This window comes from Gossypium raimondii, chromosome 7 (assembly GCF_025698545.1).
Source record: "Gossypium raimondii isolate GPD5lz chromosome 7, ASM2569854v1, whole genome shotgun sequence".
NCBI lineage: Eukaryota > Viridiplantae > Streptophyta > Magnoliopsida > Malvales > Malvaceae > Gossypium > Gossypium raimondii.
The window spans coordinates 16,778,080-16,800,809 of record NC_068571.1 but is presented as its reverse complement, the minus strand read 5'-3'; the positions used below and the strand labels follow the sequence as shown (position 1 = coordinate 16,800,809).

Here is a 22,730-nt window from a genome sequence, read left to right as displayed (position 1 = left end):
GGTTTTCTTCTAATAGGTGTTAAATTGTGCTTTAGCTAGTAATCATAAACACAATGGTAGTAAATGTTGCTCTTTACAGATGGTGCACCATAGTTCGTTGTAAATATAGGTTTCATTTATTTTCATCGTCAATATTACTTCCAACGCCGCTTTCGACGTTGGCAGTTGCTTGTTTCGCCCGGCATTCTTAATCTCCATCTGTGATAACTGATCCTTAACCACTCAAATGATGAAAATGGCTTGAAATTGAATGGCTTTAAAGCAAAAAGGCATAACTTACTAGATTGAGGGCAATAATCAAGTAGTACCTTGGACTTATACATCAACAACTAGACTTCCTTGAAGCACAATGGCTATTGGAGACAAGTTTGATGAGGAACCAGACCTTGAATCCCTTAAATACTCCAAAACCATAGGGAAAATTTCAATATTTTAGACCAAAGACCGAGAATTCCTCGTTGAAAGAAGAAAACATGGTTAGATAAGCAAGAAACAAGATCAGACAACAAGGCAATCAAGGTTTGGACAAGATCCACTTGTGTTAAGTCAAAGGGGACCAAGAAAGCGTTTAGAGACCTTCTCCTCCATAAAGAAGAGAATATAGTTGCTGAAAATATTGTTGATAAACTCAAGAATTTGCAACAAAACAAATGAAAATTTTAAAAATCTAAAGAATATCAAAGATTCTCAACTTTATTCTAGTCATTAGGTTGTTATTTAAAAAAAATTAAGGGAAAATTATTAAAAAAAAGTATAAAGAGAACGGCATGTGATATCATGCGAGTGGTCAGCACGTCAGCAAAAAAGTAGTGGTGTTAGGTTTGGATACCAATATAATAGAGGAAAAAAAGTTCGAGTATCATTCTAGAAAAAAAAAACTATAAATATCACTAGGAGAAATAGACAAATTTAAATAATATATTTAACCCAATTTTCATGTTAGGTAACGTCTACACCGGTTAACAGAGTTGGAAGAAAAAAAAAAGCGATAAACCCGAAGTTAAAAACAGTAATCATTTCTTTCTGTTCTTCTCCACTAATCCACCTTCAATCCCAATAAACAGTACAGCAAGCGCCAAAATACACCAGCCCTGAGGTGGGCCTATTCTCGTTGAGGAACAATCGTTGCACCTTCTCCTTCTTCTCATTTCGCTGCTAATTCGCTGAATCGTTGTTGCCTTTGGTTGCCAGGCTTTGACAAATCCAGATCAACCAGACTTCCTCACACTCAGAGATCCAAACTTTTATTGAAGGCAAGTAAAAGAAGGATATGAACGAGGTGATGATGGCAGCGGATGCGAGCTCGATGAGAGGAGGTGGAGCGACGTCATTTGCGTCGTCTCCGTCGTCGAATCTGCTTCCTAATAACCTCCCTCTCCTCACGGCCTTCCTCGCTTTCGCTCTCGCCCAGTTTCTCAAACTCTTTACCAATTGGTTCGTTCTTTCTTAATCTCTGTATTTCCTCTTTCTTCTTGCTCATTTTCATGCGGCATTTAATTAAATATACTAAATTCAATTAAATTCAAATTCCAGTTTTTGCAAGTTTGGCGAATCGTTACTTTATTGTTGTTTGAAGCGAAAGTTGGGAACTCGTATCTTGGAATATCATTGATTTTGGTTAGGGCTTTTGAGACACACTTTAACTATCAATTGCTCATTAAAAAAACCCATAACTAGTTACTGTGAGAATTTAAAATAGAAATGTTGGTTTATTAGTTAATCAATTGCCCCTGACTGCTAAGAACTTGTTTAGCTCTAGTTAGGGAACCCTTGTTTTGATTCTTTTTTTGGTTACTTGTTTTATGTAATGTCTCATAGGGGCCGTTTTGATGATTGATCATTGGTAACTAAAATGTTTACCAATGTGCCTTATCTGGTTGCATTGTGAAAAAGGGATCTGGTACTGTATTTCTAGCTTCTATAACTTCAATGGACTCCGATTCATTGAAAGCATATGATAATGGTTCCCTTAGTCTTGTAATTATGGGTTTGAATTGAATTTCAAGGCAAGAATATACCTCATCTTATTTTTCCCTTGGTCTTGTAATTACCTGTTTTAATTGAATTGTAAAGCAAGAATATACTTCATCTCATTTTAAGCTCATCATATCTCACAATCTTGGTGGTCTAGGCTTAGAGGTTTTTTTTACCGCCTTCATTTCAGTGTCTCTCCTATATATAAATTCCAAAAACTGCAGTTGCAACCTTATGAAAGGGTCCCATGCTTGCTTTTCTTCCCTGTGTGCAAGTAAAGCCAGAGTCTTCATTTTTCAAGATGATAGATTCTCATGATGTTTGCAATCTTGAAATTAGGAGTTAGGACCGTTATAAGGTAGATATTTTCTTTCTAAAGTTTTCCACCCATGAAGGAACAAGTTGGTAGGGCAGGTAGATATTTCACACAAATAAATATTGTGGAAAACGAAGAGAAGAAGTAAGGCTAGAGAAACTATTGAGTCTCCTTGCTGACAAGAGTTGTTAAACATGTGGGAAACATTAATAGCAAGGAATACCTTTAAAGGTGTAGTGCCTCATTGTGGACATTTATGATATGAAGCCAGTAATGACCTTAGTAACTTTATATGACAGACTTTGTAATAATTTAAAGCAGTCTTTCACCAAATCAAATATGATTGAGGACTTCACTTAAACAAAGACACATGAGAGGACTCCAATAGGGAAATCACTATACTACCGTTGGAAGTAAAAGTTACAAATACATCCCTGGTTCTGGAAATTAAAGTTTGTTCTGTTTTTTAGCCTTTGGGTTTTACTTTTAAGTTTGTAGTGTATCCGCATGGTTCTTTTTTTCTCCTGCATAGCTAGTATATTTATTCTTTTTTGATGATGAATGTATTAGATTTTTTAGTTTTGTTCTGATAGCAAGTTCAGTGGTTTGTGAATAGTAGCTCAAAATTTTGAACTTGTTTCTCTTAGATGCTCAGGTTTAAAGAAAGGAGATGGGATTCTAAGAGGATGATTGATTCAGGTGGGATGCCATCATCACACTCTGCAACTGTCACAGCTCTTGCGGTTGCTATAGGTTTGCAGGATGGAATGGGAGGACCGGCTTTTGCTATCGCAGTTGTTCTGGCATGTGTTGTATGTGCTTCCTAACTTTTCATTTCCTTGTTATGACATTCTCATGCACAGCATATATAAGAATATAGCCTTTTGCAATCTAATTCAGAAAAATAGTTAATGAAAAGAAACAGAGACAAACGTCTCTCTCACTTGAACCCTTTCACTCTTGTTGGCGCAGGAATACTGCTGGTGGCAGTCCCTACTTTCAATTTTCTTTTCTCTCACATTCCTTTTCCCTCTTATTGATGCCATGGCTATAGACCTCACCACTTCTGCCAGCATGTCCTTAACAATGTTGATCTCTATGGTTTTTTCTCATTCTTCCAGAGAATCTTTGCTACACTTTGTCTCTCTCTTTCCTTTCTGTATTCAACAGTCGCATAGCAATTCTGCATTCTAACAAATTACAGTACATATCCTAAGTCTTCTTGACACAATCTACAGTATTTTCATTGATGCACTTTGTGGGTATTTATTTATTTATTTATTGCAACATTTTTATTTTATTTTATCTTGTTTCCAAAAGATTTTAGTTTGTTCCAACTAGTTTGAGTGATAATGATGTTAAGAGATTGGTTTTTGATGTCTGTATCAAGTTGAGACTGATTCATAATTATTTTGGAAAGTAACTATTTGACAAGTATTTTTGTTCTGTAGTAAATTTTTGAATGAAACTGGATACAAAGTTCTGTTGTTAGCTAAATGAAATTGGATCTCAGTATGAAATAGCGGTTATATAAGTTCAGTGGTGAAGTGAGCCTTTATCCCAAATAGCTATGGTTTTCTTTTAGTTCTTTATGAGGCTTGGGATTAGCTGCTTAAAGAATATGCTTTCTAGAAAATCCGCTTAAAGCTATATTTTAGGAGGACGATTCAAGAGAAGTTTGTATATGCTGTAAATTATATCATAGTTCTGGTAGATTTGTGTCTATTTTTGCTACTTTAGGTATTTGCTTCTTGCTTAGATGACTTAAAAACAGAGAATAGAAAAGCATGAAGACAAAACCTGATATTCAGCTTTATGCTATAAGGTTAGTGTTAAGTACCTCAATTTTCATATGCTCTGTGTTTGGAAGACCAAGGTGGCCATGTTTCGGGAGAGCCTGAAATATGGAGTCAAGGTTGTTATCGAAATCTTTGTACTGCATTGACATTGATGCTCATATTTTTTTTAATTCTCTGAACTTCTAATGTTAACTTGAAATTAGTTCTCAATGAAAAAATAATTTACATGCTTATTAGTTTTTCATGTGTGGAGTATGGTCAACGAGTTTCCAATCCATGCAGGTGATGTATGATGCATCTGGTGTCCGACTTCACGCTGGGCGTCAAGCTGAAGTAAGTCCTAATCTAGATACATAGACTCAAAGTTTTTCACCTTTGAGCCACATATATTCTGATGCCCGGGGACACTGTTCTGATATTTTCATTCCATTTTGGCAGTTGCTGAATCAAATTGTGTGTGAGTTCCCTCCTGAACACCCATTGTCTAGCGTGAGGCCCCTGCGTGAATTACTTGGACATACTCCACTCCAGGTCTGCTACTATTTATACTGCACAAGTAGTTAAAATAACCATTACTTATTGGTTCCAAGCACTGCTTGTTACTTCATTAGTAATATGCCAATTCCTATCATATGTATATTATTTTATATCCAATGCATTTGTAAGCCTAACATGTCATAGATGCCTTTGTGGGCAAGGCAAGAAGTTAAAAGTGCCGAAGATGGAAATAAGATAAATTACTTTAGTTCTCTAAGATTCTTAATCAGAATAACTTAATAGTTTGAGAGATTAGTGCAACGTTTAAGTTTTGTTGCGTAATTGAGTAATAGCTGTAATATGAGATTTCTTTCACCTAAATAAGGTGGTACTCGGCATTCTAATATCCAGGGAGATACAAGTCATTCAAGCATAAGTGTATATATGTGCAGGTTGTTGCAGGTGCCTTAGTGGGATTCATAGTGGCTTTCCTTATGCGAAATTCTGGTTAGGATGACGGTGTTACATAAAAAAGCAACATTGATTCATTTGCCTTTCCGGTAACGGGTATTGAGTTTCTGTTGAAATCCTTATAATTCTAAAGTTGTTTAAAGTTGTTTTTAGATGATCAAAATGACAACTCATTTCTGTTACTTTGGACTTCAACCTTATTTTGTATAATCTCTTTCGCAATATGTCGCCGACTGTTTATAATATACATGATACAGATACTAGTTTGCATGTGCGATGCACAAATTTATTATATTTAATAACAAATATATATTTAATAAATTAATATTAATATTAATATTTGGATAGATACTATTGATATACACATAATATAATTTTGAAATTAAAACATAATTTTTGTACATGAATATTGTGTAAAAGATATGAAAATTTTATTTTGTTAATACGATGATTGATAAGAGGATTACAAAAGCATATAATTCTTAATACTTTTTCTTTTTCAAACCGAATTGAACCGATTGGTCAGACTAGTTGGATCAGGAATTGACTAGGTACCGGTCAAGAAAGAAGCTTTGAATCGGTTGACTTGGGAATTGGTATAGGTCGATTGAACCAAATAAAAAATTAATTGAATCAGTTGAATCAAGTTTTTTTTTTTTAAGTTTTTTAATCAGATCAGTTGAATGGTCAGATTGATGGAATCAACGAATTAATGATCTAATCGATTCAATCATTGGTCCGGTTTAAAATATTGATTTCTTTTATCACATTTAATATTAAGGTAAATGAATATTACATATTGAATTAGGTTAATATATTTAAAAAGCTCATAAATCATTACACATTGTTTAAGCATCCTTGAACTATTATTGTACTTAAATAACCCACTATCTTATGAATTTTACCCATAAAAGTCCTTAATTTTAATATTAAATTTAAAATATTTTTAAGTTCAAGCTATTATCTTAATTTCTTGTTGATGCAATATAAATTATATAAATTTTAAAATCAATATAAAATTTAAAAGAGTAATTAGAAATTTCAAAATAGTGATTAAGTGTTAAGTAAAGCATTTTCAAGAAATTTACAAAAAATATTTTGTTTTAATTTCAAAAAATATTTTATTTTATTTAATAAACTATTCTCTTTAAATTGATGCAAATTAATTTAAAATTTTAAAATAATTTTAATTTAATATTAAAATTAAAGGTCATCATGGATAAAAGAGCTTATTTAACTAAAAAATAGTATGAGGATTTGTTCAAATAAAGTATATTACTTTAAGGGTTTTTTAAAATATATTAACCATTGTTATAAAATAAAAGACAGAAAATAAAGAACAAAGAAAATAGGAGAGTAAAAGAGAGTGTATTTTATTGATCAATCGAAATCTTTACAAACCTTTTCCAAAGTCTCTATTTATAGACATAAGAAGTATAAATGAAGTAGAGATCTACTTCTAATGACTATTAGAATTTAAAGTACATCAAAACTTATCTTGATCTTGATGGACATCCACTTAATAAGATATTTATAACACACCCCTTGGATGTCCATTGGTAAATAATGTGCCTCGTTAAAACCTTATTAGGAAAAATCATGTGGGATAAAAACCTAATAAAAGAAAAAGAGTACACAATTTTTTATTACAAGCTGCTCCGTTAAAAACCTTTACTAGGAAAACCCAATGGGACAAAACTTTGGTTAAGGAAAAAAGAGTACAACGCATATTTACTCCCCCTCATGAAAACATCACATAATATCTCATATTCTACGTATGCAATCTTGAATACTAGCTTTTCAAATGAGCATTTATATCACCATTCTTGTGAAAGTCATAAGTGAGGGAAAATTTGGGAGAAATATATTTTGATCTCTTCAGGGAGTTTAAACAATAATCATAGCAAACTTTAATCATTATTCTTCTATTAAAACACAAATAGGTATTTTGGATCATTTTATAATCCTCCTTCAACTATTATTCACTAAGTCAAATTTACTACATATGTTCAAATTATTTCAATTCATATAAATGAACAATTTCTAGAATTTTAATATGCTTCTAGCATTCTAAATCCTTCAATGATTTTAATATAAAATTTGTTATATAGTGATTCATAAAAGGTTGTAACAACAACCATTAGACGCAAGTTAAATCTTTTATGAACTATCGGTTTAATAATATATCTAAAGGTTTATTGTATCCACAACAAAAGAATATTATATCTTTTCATAATCAATGCCAGGACTTAGCAAAAACTTCTTATTTTATTCCTTTTTTTTTTTTGCAAAACTACTTCATTTGTACCCCCACTAGCTTTATACATTTAGATATTTAGACTACTGGTCCAAAAACTCCACGAATTTAATTGTACTTGAGTTACGTCTTTCTGTTTTGAATAATCTATTCCATATCTATATTTCTCAATAGATTTATTCAAGATCATCCTTTTATTTCATTATTTCAGCAATAATATTGCATGCAAAATCATTGTAGACCAGTTTTATTATCGGTTCAACATTTTCTCAAATTGACATAAGTTATTGAAATTTATTTATTTTCACTATTTTAATCTTCAGTTTCAGGTACCTAAATCTCTTCTGAAGTTTTGGTTATTAGTTATGTCTTGGGTCTCTTCTGGAGCACTCGCCTTCACTATATTACCATCTAGATATATTATTTTCTTTTATGAAAATTTTCATATTTGGAACTTGTAATGAGTTATCCTTATTGAACTTCTGGTTCAAATTACTCTTCCCCTAACTCATTGCAAGTTATTATTTCTCTCTCCCTAATGTCAGGAAAACTATCAAATCAAAATAGTAATCACAAATCATGTCATAATTAAATCTCCAAAACATTCAAAACATCTAATAATACAAGGAGACTTGCAATTAATATATATTCCCAACTTTCTTTGAGGATTCACTCATCTCTATGCATTGTGGTCGAGCAATTGGAACATATACACACATGCAAAAATTCAAAGATGAGAAACTAAAAACCAATTGTAATGGGGAGTACTTATAATTTATTGGTTTGCGTACAACGTGTAAATCAACATAATCTCATGTTGAAATAGGAAGTTTAGTTCTCATAGGTAATGGTTTAGATATTAATCAAAGACATTCAATCAATAATTTCCTCTAAACCATTATACCCATAAATAACAAGCATTTACAAAAAATTTCTAACTCATATACAATAATCAATAAAAGATTGAGATATAAACTCATCAACATAGCAAGATTAATTGTCTTAATTGCATAATCTAAATTAATTATTTAAACAAGCAATCTTGCAAACGACAAGTTGCAAGTTGATAAAATATGTGATTCTTTTGTAGATGCATCTATCAAAATCATATAATATCAAAACCATCCACATGATGGATGAATGGACCCATATTCATTTCGAAATACAAGACAAGAAATCTCAATTTTAGCTAGTGAGTTTCTAGGAATAAATTTTCATTAAGAGCAAACAAAAATAAGAATTCTTTAAATTAAAGAATCTTGTAGTTCTTTAATGAATGTCCATATGAATTCTAAATTAATTTATATGATCTAGGATGGTCTAACTGGTCACGCCAAGTAGTAAATGCATTCGTATCAATAAACTTGTGGTTTACTTTAACATGCATTTCAATTGTACTAATAATGTCAATATAAATTGTGACAAATTGATAATTTTACAGTAATTCATTTTACTTTGTATCCATATGTAAGTACCATTGTGACATTTACTATTGGAAATTTCTAAATCAATGTGAAGTCTAAATCACTATTTTCTAGGTGTACAACAAGTACATAACCAATGACTTTTTATACATAAGTTTTCTCTCTTGTAAGTTCTCATCAATAATATTTTTCCACGTAATTTTAGTTGAGAACTTATTCCAAATACTGTAGAGTTATACTCACAGTTTAAAAAAAATTGCAACTTCAGGTGCATCCAACCATAACGAGCTTTAGATAGAATTACCATATTCTATTGCTCATAAGTAGATCTTTCACAGTCAAATATTTTGCTTTCAATGCCTTAATAGGGATGATGACAAAAGAAGATTATAAAGATAGTCACAATCAATTCAATTTAATAACAATAGTAATCAATAACTCAATCCTCTTTTTTTTTTCATCCTTTCAAAATAGATATTTGTAGCAATAGTGATTCATATAAAATATAATATTTTCTTCATTCACAATCTCAATAGGAGATCTATTATAAATATCTTTTAAAACCAATGGATTAACCATCACAAGATATTAATATATTACCTCTTCGGAGCTTTCGACTAATTTTGTACTACTAAATATTGGAATAATATTGGTTTATATTTTCTTTTGCGTTCACTTGAGGGAATGCAATAGATTTACTAGGATGAACTTATAAATGTCTCAAAAAATTCTTTAATTCATAATCACTATCGCAAACATGCGTGGATTTCAAATCAAAATCTATCTATTCATGTTGTCATGATTAGTCTCCAATTATAATAAATATGATATAATAAATAAATCATAGTTAAATATACTTGAAATTCTTTAGCATCATTGTTATCACCCTGGCTGAGTGGTTAGAGGCTCTAATGATTACCCATAGTGCGCAGGCCTCAATTGAAATAGCAACAACTCTAGGAGGCAATCGATAATAGCAAATCTTGGGATATTTTTATGACTTATAGAGAAAAACAATTAAAAGAGAATTGTGTTGATAACGTGTTATAAAATAAAAGACAAAGAATAAAGAACAATGAGAATGGAAGAGTAAATAGAGAACGTATTTTATTGATCAATCAAGTCTTTACAAAACTTCTCCAAAGTCTCTATTTATAGGCATAAGAAGTATAAATGAAATAGAGATTTACTTCTAATGACTATTAGAATTTAAAGTATATAAAACTTATCTTGATCTTGATGGACATCCACTTAATAAGATATTTATAATAGTTATTAAATTATATTGATATCTCTTTTCTTTTTTTTAAAATACAAAATAATACTTTAATTTTCATTTAAAATTAATAGAATATAAATATTTTAACTTGTTGAAGTTTAATTGATTGCCAAAAATATTATACTAACTTGTTGAAGAAAATTAATGGAAATAAGATTTTAAAATTATATATGTAATAAATGTTTAAACTAATATTTGCAAACTAAAAAACTATAAATGAATATGTTTTAAAAAAGAGTTAAAATAAATTTTTAATAGGAATTGCTTCTATTTTAAAAGAATTGTTTCTAAGCTAAAGAAAATATTTATGTTGATTCGTAAAGTAAACCTAATCATATGTATGTATATACATATATAATAAAGTAATATATTAACATAGTAATGGTAAGATTTAGTTCTAATATAATTAGAATTATGACAATTATCACATTATGATTGGTGACAAATATGCATTAATAATTGAATAAATACATTTTCTTTCGTGAAAATTTAAGTAAATAATATCTATCTAATTAAGCCTTTAATGATATAATGTTTGCGTAAAAACATATGACAGTATACTTTTTTTCAATTGATAGCTTTGTATGATAATGTACTATTTTAAGATGGAAAAACTTAGGGGTGTGCATTCAGTTAACCAACCTGAAATAGCTATAACCAAATTAACCGACCTTCCAAAATTTTTAACCGTTAATCGAACCGAATTTTTTTAAAAAAAATTAACCGAACCGAAATTTTTTCGGTTAATTAGGTCGGTTAACCGAATTAACCGAAAATTGTATGGTTTTTATTTTTGGTTAAAAATTAACTGAATTAACCGAATTAACCGAATTACCCGAATTACCCGAGTTACCCGAATTACCCGAATTGAATCACTACATAATTAAAAATATTACATAAGTCTTTGAATCACTACATAATTAAACATAATTCTTGAAATTAATACATAGTTAAAATGTAAGTATTTAATATTCTCCATTTATATCTATTTCTTTTCTCAAAAAAATCTTCATTTGCATTAAACCTAAAAAAAAAAACATGTGTAATTGGGTAGATACTTAAGAGTTAGACTTTAGTTTTATTTTTATTGGGTTGGTAATTGAGTAGACTTTAGTTTTAGTTTTATTGGGTTGGATAATTTGGTAGACTTTAGTTTTAATTTTATTGGATTGGGTAATTAACCGAATTTTTTCGGTTTTACCCGAATTATGCACACCCCTAGCAAAATCCATATCAATATACGACTTTGTACAATATTTTTCTTTTCAGTGTCAACAAAATCACACGGTAAGCAAAAATTTTAGAAAAAAAATATTTATGGTAATAAATTTTGAAAAAAATAGAGTTGTATATGATGCGAAAAAATTGTAATATTAAGTTAAAATGTAAATACTATTTAAATTACTACAGATATATATTTTCATTTATTAGTTTTTATTTAAATTAAAACCACATCCACTCTATAAATACTAAATCTTTAGAATAAAGAGGCACAACGTTAAAACAATAATAAAAATTAAAATGTATGTGCAACACTTTGTACTTGTCTCTATCACTATAGTTAGGAGATGCTATTAAAACACTTTTATAACTTATACAAAATTTTTCTTTTAAGAAAACATCATTTAAGAACATAATACAAAATTCTTTAAAACATAATTAAACCTTTAAGAAATTTAAATACATTTCTAAAAATACTTTCTAGAAATTTGGATGTGCCCAAAACAAAAGATAGGTTTTTTTTTTTTTACAAATTACTTTAAAATTTTGATTAATTATGAAAATGATCCACTTTTCTAATTATACACGTAAATGACTTGAAATCTATAATAAAAATTGGTGGAGCCAAAGAGTTTGGTGCCACCAACATGTCACGTCAACAAACCCACTAAAAATTCATTTTTTTGCTATTTCTGAAAAATTAGAAACTTTAAAAAATAATCCTTTTTTGATTGAGCCAAAGAATTTGGCACCACCACTTTTGTATGTGTCAATGTAATTTCTTTTAGTTTTTTTTTTTTAAATTTAAAATAATAAAAAAATGTTTTTATTGGGTGGAGCCATTCTAAATGGCGCCACCACTTTATTATCGAGTTTTTTTTAAATGTGTTTTTATTTAAAAAATATTATTGTATTTGGTGGATCCATACAGAATGTATTTTTCAAATGTGTTGTTTTTTTAATTTAATTTTTTAAAAATAATATTTTATTTGGTGAAGCCATATAGAATGACGTCACTAGTCTATTGTATGGGTTTTTTTTTTTTCAAATGTGTTGTTTTTTTAATTTAAAATTTTAAAAAACTGATATTTTATTTTGGTGGAGCCATTCTTTATGGCCCCACCACTTTAGTTGTACTACATATATAGATATGGTTGAGGTTTTTTTGTACCTGTTGAACAAAAAGAGAAGAAAAGAGAGAAATTGTTGTGTTTAGTAGGAGAGCTCAAAAATTCTGTTGAAGATGAATAACTCGATGTTTATGGTGTATGTTATTTTTTATGGTGAAATTGTAGAAGGTGATGTTGGTTGTTTATTTCAAGTTCGGCAGAGAGTAGGGTTGCGATTCAATAAAACTGTGAAGCTGGAAGAAATGAAAAGGAAGACCAGTGCGAAAATAACTATCCGTTGTGGAAGGGAGGTGTTTAGATTTTTTTTACATGTTTCCAATCTCTACAGATCCGTTGAAATTTTTTGAGATGCACCTGTTAGATCATGATAACTTGGGCAATGTGATGGAAATATTGTGGTCAACTGGGAGTGAGAACCCCCAACCAATTGAGTTATTTGTTGAGTTAGTCGACTTAGAGCCTGTTGAGAATGTTAGTCCAATAAGTCAACATCGTGGGTTTGACTTTGATCTTAGTGTCGGATGGACAGATTAGTTAGAATGCGGAGTGACATCGTAGATGCCAGAAAATCTAAATTATGGTGGGAGTTTGTATAATAACCCTGCCCCGGGTCCCCATCTACAAATACATTCGGAGGTGATAGGCACTGAGGTAGACGTTGGAGAAGGGACCAATAATGGTGAAGATTTTGATCAGGATGTTGAAGATTTTAGTGACCCTGATATTGATGAGGTTCTAGACAATATCAACAATGAATGCCCGAAAGAGGTTGAAGATGCTTACGCCTCTTATTTCAGTAACCCGAGTCGTGGGATTATTTTACGGAATGACCCTAGGGGGACATGTTGAGCGTAGATCCAGATGCAACACATGCATCCAAGTTCCTTGAGTACACCGATATAGTCCCTACTCGTAGATTGGCGTCAAATTCGTAATTGGAAGAGTTGTTCGTTGGGCAACGGTTCAAGAACAAGGCGGGCTGTGTGTTTGCCATCAAACAATACATCATGAAGGTGTCGATTGATTACAAGGTTGCCAATTCTACATCGACATTTTATTTTGGGGAATGTTGGAGAGCCGGTGATGAGTGTGGGTAGCGGGTTTGGGTTGTATTATACAGAGGGCTCAACAGTGGAAAATACGAAAATTAGAAGGGCACCATACATGCACTGCCGCACATATGACTCAAGACCACTGAAAATTGGATGCCAAAAGTATCTGCAACTGCATCATGCCAATAGTGAAAGATAGCCCAACCATTCCTGTGTCGACATTGATTGCGAACATGAAAACCCGATTCCAGTACAAACTGTCGTATAGGAAAGCATGGTGGGTGAAACAAATGGCCATGCAGCAATTGTACGACGACTGGGATAAGTCATACAATGAACTTCAGGAGTGGATTTCGGTGATGGTGGAGTACGTGCCAGGAACTGTCGTGGACTTGCAAATGTTGCCTTACAGAGGCCCGGATGGACAACTTGAACTAGGGAGAAGATTTTTTCGCCGATTGTTCTGGACTTTCGATCCATGTGTTAGTGTCTTCTCCCACTGCAAACCGCTCGTGCAAGTTGATGGAACGTTCCATCAAAATGGTAACCAAATTTTACCACCGATCGCCTTTGCCAATGTGGAGTTAGAGAATTCCGAATCGTAAGAATTTTGCATTAGGAATTTGCAGAGGCATGTTGTCTGGCAAGACAACATTTGCATTTTCTTCGATAGATCCAAGGGCCTTGTTGCTACGATTCGACAATCTGAGGTTCTGTAGAGGTCTGTCTACAACATTCGCCACATCACTGTCAACTTCCAGAATGAGTACAAGAACAAGGGCTAGTGCAAAAAAATCGTGAACATGGGTAAAAATATTGTATTTAAATTTGTATCTATAAATATTTCGAGTCTATTTACTAAAAGTAATGGTAACGTGTTTTATCAGAATACATATGTAGGGTACGAGTTGGAACCACACCGATTCAGACATAAGCAGGCGGGGTCCGATCCTTCTCTCAAATAGTGGTTGGGTAGCATTGAGCTGTGGTAATGGGCTCAATGTAACACCTTATAACCGGCCTGATCGCCAAGCCCGAATACGAAATGCCACACCACCGTCTCATCTCACTCACAACAAGTTGAAAACTTATTCTAAGCAAAACGTCCTTTATTATAATATGCATGTAGGTTTTAGGTCACTTAGTTGGTTTAATTATCATTATTACATGCAAAGCATTCCATAAACAGTCTTAAAAATGAGTATTAACATGCACAAGGTCCATTTAGCAAATTTCTTAAACCAGGTCCGTAGGTATCGGTACTGACACTAAGGTATCGATATTTTCTTAGTGTGGTATTGATACTGTTGGGAATGCTAGTACACCCATGGCGCAGCGAAAATTAATAAAAAATAATTCCGGTGATCCAACCCATGGATCCATGTGCAAGGAACGAATCGAGGTGAAATAATGGTTTCAAAACTACCATAATTTCAATCTGAATAGACAACGACGCCTCGGCAAAGAGAATTCTAATCTACTATCGAACCAAGCTGCAACCTTTCATGATTCCAACCTCTACGTAATCCACCCGGTTTGACAATGAACGGAAGAAATTCCCAAAACTGTTTTGGAGAATTCTTTGCTTGACGGCTGCTAGACTTCACAAGCAAAATTTTGGGATTTTATTTCTTAGGGTTTTTTAAAACTCTCACACACTAACCCTCTTATAATTGGTATGTATATAATGAATCATAATTCATAAAATTTTTATCCGAACATAATAATCATAATTAAAAATAAATAAATAAAATAATGTTTTAAACTGAAAATTATAATTACATTAATTATAACAAGGATTTCGGTAAACTATATTTATTTAAATTTATATACGAACCAAATTCATATATTAATAGAATTATGTTCTCATTATGTGTACAACAATCTTGTACATATAATATGTTCGATATTTGATTACCCAATTAAATTAATTATAGAATTAATTTAATTCATGTGACAACCAAACACAATACCAACTATGTTTTATTCCGTTCATTTCAACCATATGGTGTGACCCTGTAGGTTTTTGTAACATTAGCAGTAATACTAGAACGAATCTAATGTTACAAACAATGAGTGGCATCTAGCAATGCATCATTGCTACCTAAGTTACAAGAAATCATGATTCGACATAACCTTTTTGCGATTAACCTTTCATGCATTAATCTTTAAGTCCTTTATCTCTGGATTGGACACAATTCATGGAATAGTCACACTTGCATAGTCCATCCCATGTTCCTTGATATCTTGAGTAGACTATGATATACAAATAAGTATGACATCTCATATCAACTTATTTGAGCATGGTCTTGCTTTTCTAGTTTCACTCAATCAAGTGGCCTAAGATATTACTCCCATTATGTATGAGGAACTTATCCTATATTGATCAACCATATCCCTCTACATAGATTGTGGTATATCCAACATCAGCTTTTATAGAACAACCGATTCTGATTATGCGTTTGATCAGTATCAAAATATACAACTCACGATGTTGGGATAATGATGATCTTAAGTCTGAGGATCATATACATATTAATCACTATGAGTAATGTTGTGACAATTACATAATAATCCAAGAAACATACTCATAGCGGGTCAGTCCAATATGTTTGTTCTCTAACACGCATATTCATGCATTGATTTTGACACTCCATATCAATGACAACTCTTTATCATCAATCAACTACATGTTAGTCTTAATGCATTATTGTTATCCTAGTCAACAATAATACTTGACTAAGGACCTTTTAAGAATAATCATATTATTCTCAGTACATTATTATAAAACAATTTATTTATACTTACAGAAAAGAAATTGAAATAATAATGGTAACACCTTATATTGCCTTATATTAATAAACATGATAAATCAAGTATGTTATTACAACCATCTCATGATTGATCTTTGGACATACTCTTACAAATACCACCTGGTAAAAAAAAACAATACCAAACTTGCATTCTGTTTCTCAACTAAATCCCAGAGTCTTGAAAATTATCGGTACCTGTCATTAAGTATCGATAAATTTACCCCGGGTATCGATACTCGAGAAAAGGTATCGATACCAAATCTCTATTTTGACTTCTTGCACATTTCAAAACATAGAGGTATCAGTTTTAAAACCCGATTATAGATACCTCTGCTCCACACCTCAAAAATGCAGCATACATATGCAATTAATCCATTCCAATTTAGTTCCTAAACATCATGCATCAATCACTGTCAATCCATCCTCAAGTTCATGAACCCAAGCATAACAATAACATGTAATCCTTATAAACCGAACCAAAAACCAACATGATGTCTAGAAATCAATAGGGCTATAACTAGTCTACCACATTGCCTTTTCCCCCAAAACGTAAATAACTAAACAAATAAACACCTATGGAAATAATAAATAGACTTGCTTGGATCACCTCTCGAAAACCACACCGCTCACACTGGTACACAACTAATCTGCAATGGTTAAAGAATGGAGTTGAGTGAGCTTAACAAGCTCAGTGAATGCCTAGAACAACTACCATGCAAACAGTTCGTCAAGCATTAACGAAACAACTATATAGCATAACCTTAACAGTTCCAACTTTAGTGTCATAATATACTTACTCGTGCATTATTATTAGTTCTATTACATGTTGAACATATTCACTTTTAAACAGATATCCTATTACACATATAATCACCTAACATTCAAGCATATATCACAATATTCAAAATATCTTTATAGATAAATTGCATAATGGTCACATACTAATTTAGGCATACATCAAGTTACACATATATACATTTTAAGATAATTTGACACTTGAGTTATAAAACATAAAAGTGAGCTCTATCATCACTCATTGGGTACGCGGATCTCTAACACACCAAACATAGACACATAGAGTCAAACATGTTTGAAAAGTGAAGCATAAAGCTAACACTCTCTTTATTTCCCCTCACATGTCCCGTTGAATGGAGCTTAGCTCACATTTCCTTATCCCTCCAACATGTCCCAGGGTCTCAATGCCCAAAATCACTGTAATTATAGGTGAGTGATCACAATCCTATGGCATGCCAACTATATCCAAAGGTTTCAAGATCACAAGGCCAAAACATCTAAAGTTAAACACATATTACTTGCCAATTATCTGTGCACAATCGCTGCATATTTGCATATTTAGCAAAACACTATCACTAACAATTAATATATACATAACATGTACATATTTGTACTTTCATAACAGTTATCCTAATCTCATATCACATGTTATAGTATCTCATCTCAATTCACATGTTCACAAACACATAAGCACTTTGTTCACAAGATAACATAGGTATGAGAAAGCTTACACTCGAAATTTAGAGTAGGGTTTAGGCTACTACTAAATTTCCAAATAATGCATTGAATCATGTTCACAAGTAATCATTCCAAACACTCACCAATTGCACTTTCACCGAAAAGTCGAAAGCTTAAACTAGCTTTTCCTTGCCTTTACTTTTACTCGTAGAAGGTTCTATTGAATTTGAAACTTCAACACAACAAATTCACACAACAATACATCCAAAAATCAATCAATGACTCATTACAAGCATACCAAACATAAGCCTAAACTAAGTTCTCATGTAACTGAAACCTTTAACATGGAAAATTTTAAATCTAAATATCTCGATCTATACAACCTAATAATTGTTCAGAGTTGTGAGAAACTTAAAACAATTGTTGATAATAAGTGTCCACCGGCCACTCGAGCTAAGGCTAGAACGGGAGGAGTTTGATGAGATAGCTTGTTGCTATCTACTGGCAAGCGTGGCCAACACCTTATATAAGCAACTGAAGAATTGTAAGACTGCCAAAGCGATTCTAGATACGCTAGAAGACATGTTTGGAGGTCAAGTTGCCTTGGCTCGACAGTCTGCTATAACTAGTTTAATGAATGCCCAGCAAAATCCCGACACTCCTGTTAAAGATCAAATGATTACTCTTATGTGATACTTTGCCGAGGTCACGGACAATGAGGCCAATTGGGACTAGAATACTTAAATTAAGATGGTGTTCAAAAGCTTATCCAAGGATTTTGCTAGCTTTTGGGTTGTATATAACCTTGGTAACAAAAACCTAATGCTAACACAACTAATGAAGTAGTTACAATCCTATGAGTTAATGTTGAATGGCGGTCAGCCGGTCCAAAGAGCAGAAGAAAACATAGTTGTCACTTCTTCTTTAAAAGGAAGGGAAAACAGGCTAAGGAAAGACTAAGGTCTTTGGGCCACCACAAGTGGAAAGGAAGATAACCAAAAAGCCTGAAGACTTATCTAATTCTAAATGTTTCTTCTACAGTAAGAACTAGCACTTCAAGTCAAATTGTAGAGAGTGGAAGGAATACCTAACCACCAAAGACAAAGGGGTTCGAGGAGACAAAAGATCTTAGAGATAAGAGCTTATCGTTGCGGGCCAAGAATGAGACATGTGTGGTTGCTGAAGCAGTGGAATATGTACATCTTTATTTTGATAGTTTTAGGAAGATTATTTTAATAGACGTTTTCTATGTACCAAGTTTCAAAAGACACTTAATTTTTGTTGCATGCTTATATAAAGACAGGTTGGTCGTGACTTTTAATAACGGAATTGCAATATTTAGAAATCGCAATCTTATCTGTAATGGATGGATGTCAAATAATCTCTATTTTATTAAACCAAAGATGTACACACTGCTTGAGATTGAAATATCGAATAAAATACTTAAAACTTCTCACTCTCATGAGGCATACCTTTGGCATCTGAAACTTGGTTATATTAACCAAGAAAGAACCACTAGACTTGTGAAAATAAGTTTAACCAATAAAGAATCACTGGACTTGTGAAAAATGACATATTAAGTTCACTTAAAGAATTTGATCTTCCACAATGTGAATCTTGCTTGGAAGGTGACTTGTCGTCAAATGTAGTAGTTAATTCAACTTATTTTCACACTGAAGAAGCTTGTTTTCTAGCCAATTTAGTATTTTATATTACGTTTTTGGTATTTAGTAGTTAAAATTAAATATTAGTAAAAATAAGTGTTGTTAACACATTTTGTGAGTGTTGTGACCTATTAGGTCGACACGGGTCTTAGATAGTGCTAATGTGTGTAATTGAGTGTGTAGGATTATGATTTATAGGCCCAATTGACGTGGGAGCAAAGGACGAGTGATGCACAAGTTTCACGAGCCGTCAAAGCATAGGACAAACCAAGGAAGGCACAATTTGACTATCATGTCGCGCCATGCAAGGCCTATGGCACAACATAGGTCGACGTGATGCCCAAGGATACCAAGGCTATTTTCGTTCACACAATCGACTTTATATGAAGACGTAGGACATGCTGAAGACCTAATTTGGGCTGGCAACACTTCTATAAATAATACCATAGGGTTTGATGTAACGAAGTCGTCTTAGACGCCTTCAAAACTCTCGTAGATTAGGAGTATGATTAATCTTAGCTTTCTTTCGATTTTCTTAAACAACTTGGTTCTTTTCTCTTGGAATCAATTTCGGTCTAAGAGTTCTTGTTATAATATTAAAGTATTTCATTTATTTTCTTTTGCGAGCGACACGATTCGTCATTCCGATCGAGAGATTTACTACTTCGTTCTTCAATCAATATCTATTCTAGGATTATTTTGATCTCTTTTCTCTTTCGATTCAATTGTGTTATTTACATATTTTATTCAATTGAGTTTGAGATTATAAATAACATGAGTGGCTAAATCCCTTAAGAGAGATTAATGAGTGGATGGAGACGTGATTAATCGAAGATTTAGGATTTCCCAAGAGGATTAGTTGGTAGAAATTATGCGTTCCTAAACCTTAGGGTTGACAACCCTAAGAAGTAATCATAGGTTGGATGAGATCGAGAGATAAGTTTAACTGAGTAAATCGTAGTTTATCCTAGTTGAGAAAGTGAGACAAGAGATAAGCGAGTATCAACTAATCGATTTATCAGTTAGAGGTCAGAAGGTAATAATTGGTTAACCGGTAGCTAATCCATCCTAAAACCCTAATTTGAAATTAATTACAAATCCTAAAATTACACCATTAACAAAATAGAGTTTCTACAATTACACCTATTAACAAAATTATTTGTTAAAATATGTTTTCATAATTAAATAAAAATATTTTGATTTAATATTATTTATTAATTTATAATTAATAATAAAATTTAGTTTCTAATCTAATTAGTAAGAATATACTTTTTTCAAAAATGAAAACATTCAATATTCTATTAGATCGATGAAAATAAATTTTGAAATTAATTCAAAAATTATCGAATTCCAAAACACATTTTATGAAAATTCATAACACAAAAAATATATATCACTTTTAAAAAGAATTTATTATTTCCAAAAACAATTTTCCTGCTAAACAAATCATTGACTAATTTCCAAAAATAATTAAGCTTTTCCTTAGGTATTGGAGAACTCTAAAACTTAACAAAATCGAAAACAGAATTACAAACGTAATACCAAGCTTTAAAGGTACTGTTTTAACCCAACTGACAAGAAAACCAAAAAAATTAATAAAAAAAGAGAAAAGAAAAAACCAAAAAAATTAATAAAAAAAAGAGAAAAGGAAAAAGCTAACGTCTTTAACTAGTTAAATCCCAGAACATAGCCCTCAAACAACGTTACTTCTTATCTTCTTTTTCAGCCTCAGCAGCCTTCTTCAATCTGGCACCAATATGGCGCTCATTCATTCGTTCCACACGGAGCTTGTTATAAGCCTTGAATGACTTCATCTCCTCTGTGACCTTCACAAGATCAACTGAAGGCTTCTCACGAGAAATAGGCATATATGACCCTTGTACTTGGGTTGCAGTTGCAAGCTCTTTGGCAGTAGAATCACCAGCCTACATGAACAAAAAGCAAAATTAATGTTATAAACAACAAGGGATTTAACGTGCTAATCACTGAAAACCAAATTAAAATTACCTTAAATTTGCGAGCACATCTTGGGAAGACAACAAGTTTGGCCTTGTAGGTCTTAAGTCTCTGAACATTGGCTTGAAGACCTTCAAGAGATCGATTTTTACGGCGGTGATCAACAGCAATAGCTATGGTGGGTGCAAGCTTCTTTGAAATACCAGCTGCCTAATAAGAGAATACAGTGAGTACGGCATTTGTAACAATATAGCAACTACATGAAGATGGGAATCAAACATTATCTAGCATATATGTTATCTACACTTACAAAAACACCAAGAGGATTTATTTTTACATAAACGTTGCTGGTCAATAATATTACTGATCACATTGCAGAGTAATAAAATATTTCTTCAATCACTTGAAATTACAGTTAGCATTTATTATGGAATTTACCAAAATGTTTTTTCTACAATCTAAATAAGAAAAAAACTTAAAACAAAAATATCATGGTAGTACATTAGAAAGATCAAGAACTTCTAAACATGACAAAAATTTGTGTAGAACAAACTGAGAGCAGAAAAGAGCATACCTTAAGCTCTTCAAGAGTGAAACCGTTGCCAGCTCTCAACTTCATGTTGTACTTCAAGGTCTGGCCATGAACAACAGGGCGAATAGGCCCAGCAGTAGGTCTTGGAAAGATCCTTACTGCTTTCTTTTGCCTTGCTGCAAAAATCCCAAAATCCCATTCATTACAGATCAACTTCGATCTAAAAAACATGATAATTCATTAAAAAAAAACAAAAGAATCTAATAGAAAACCCACCAATTCTTCTTCTAGCCTTCCTTGCTGGCTGGTTGAACCAAGTTTTCACGTAGTTCTGCCAGTGCTTCTTAAAGTGCCCATTTGGAATAACATTGTTATGCTTAACCATGGCTTACCTGTAATTTCAGTACATAAAGCCAAAATGTCAAACAAAATAATGGTAAACAGAAGAAAAACATCAAACAAAATGATGAACAAGAAGAAGAAATGGGACCTTTGGCTGGGAAGTGAGTCGAGGAGATAGAAGATCGGCGCAAAGACAAAATGAACCCCTTCAAATTATTTTTAGGGTTTTCTCTGCAACGGCTTATTTATATACAAAGCATTTTCTGGATCCGACGGCCATTTTACATAGCCTAGGAATCGGACGGGCAAAACAATGTTGGTTTCTTTATAGAAAAATAATGTTGTTTTAAGAGGGTTTTTACATCAAAATACAGAAATGGGCCAAAATTTAGAAGCCCAAAAGGTTTGATTCTGATTTAAAACTTAAATTAAATCATTATTATTTAATACAAAGTTAACCATTTTATTTAAAATTCTGAGTTAAAATATATGTTCTGCTATTTTTTACAGAAAATATATATTAGTTATATATTAAATAATTGGGTGAACT

The 22,730-nt window shown here is 32.1% G+C and overlaps 2 protein-coding genes across 7 annotated transcripts; one reads left to right on the top strand and one right to left on the bottom strand.

Annotated features, from left to right (window-relative positions):
- The first annotated feature begins 929 nt into the window (after positions 1-929).
- Positions 930-5,307, top strand: LOC105800428 (uncharacterized). Of its 6 annotated transcripts, none has more exons than XM_012631584.2 (7): positions 930-1,096; positions 1,192-1,434; positions 2,946-3,102; positions 3,263-3,391; positions 4,372-4,422; positions 4,528-4,620; positions 5,019-5,307. In XM_012631584.2, exons 2-7 carry the CDS (start codon positions 1,271-1,273, stop codon positions 5,076-5,078), a joined length of 654 nt encoding a protein of 217 aa, XP_012487038.1. In that variant the 5' UTR covers positions 930-1,096; positions 1,192-1,270; the 3' UTR covers positions 5,079-5,307. The 6 variants fall into 6 exon arrangements, with proteins under 6 accessions (XP_012487038.1, XP_012487061.1, XP_012487086.1 ...); XM_012631607.2 differs by having other exon boundaries at positions 2,938-3,102; XM_012631632.2 differs by lacking the exon at positions 3,263-3,391 and having other exon boundaries at positions 2,938-3,102.
- Positions 5,308-20,877: 15,570 nt separating this feature from the next.
- On the bottom strand, positions 20,878-22,476 carry LOC105800471 (60S ribosomal protein L13-1). The gene is made up of 5 exons (XM_012631644.2): positions 22,329-22,476; positions 22,115-22,230; positions 21,881-22,014; positions 21,358-21,516; positions 20,878-21,275 (listed from the first exon to the last, which is right to left on the bottom strand). Exons 2-5 carry the CDS (start codon positions 22,221-22,223, stop codon positions 21,054-21,056), a joined length of 624 nt encoding a protein of 207 aa, XP_012487098.1. The 5' UTR covers positions 22,224-22,230; positions 22,329-22,476; the 3' UTR covers positions 20,878-21,053.
- Positions 22,477-22,730: the final 254 nt, after the last annotated feature.

What these genes read in the sequence shown, in the direction of transcription:
- LOC105800428 (XM_012631584.2), top strand. Translation starts at nt 1,271, where the DNA reads ATGAACGAGGTGATGATGGCAGCGGATGCGAGCTCGATGAGAGGAGGT. An exon ending in CTCAAACTCTTTACCAATTG is followed by an intron (nt 1,435 to 2,945) that starts GTTCGTTCTTTC and finishes TTAGATGCTCAG; the next exon opens with GTTTAAAGAAAGGAGATGGG. An exon ending in TTGGACATACTCCACTCCAG is followed by an intron (nt 4,621 to 5,018) that starts GTCTGCTACTAT and finishes ATATATGTGCAG; the next exon opens with GTTGTTGCAGGTGCCTTAGT.
- LOC105800471 (XM_012631644.2), bottom strand. Translation starts at nt 22,223, where the DNA reads ATGGTTAAGCATAACAATGTTATTCCAAATGGGCACTTTAAGAAGCAC. An exon ending in GAAGGCTAGAAGAAGAATTG is followed by an intron (nt 22,015 to 22,114) that starts GTGGGTTTTCTA and finishes GGATTTTTGCAG; the next exon opens with CAAGGCAAAAGAAAGCAGTA. An exon ending in GATGTGCTCGCAAATTTAAG is followed by an intron (nt 21,276 to 21,357) that starts GTAATTTTAATT and finishes TTGTTCATGTAG; the next exon opens with GCTGGTGATTCTACTGCCAA.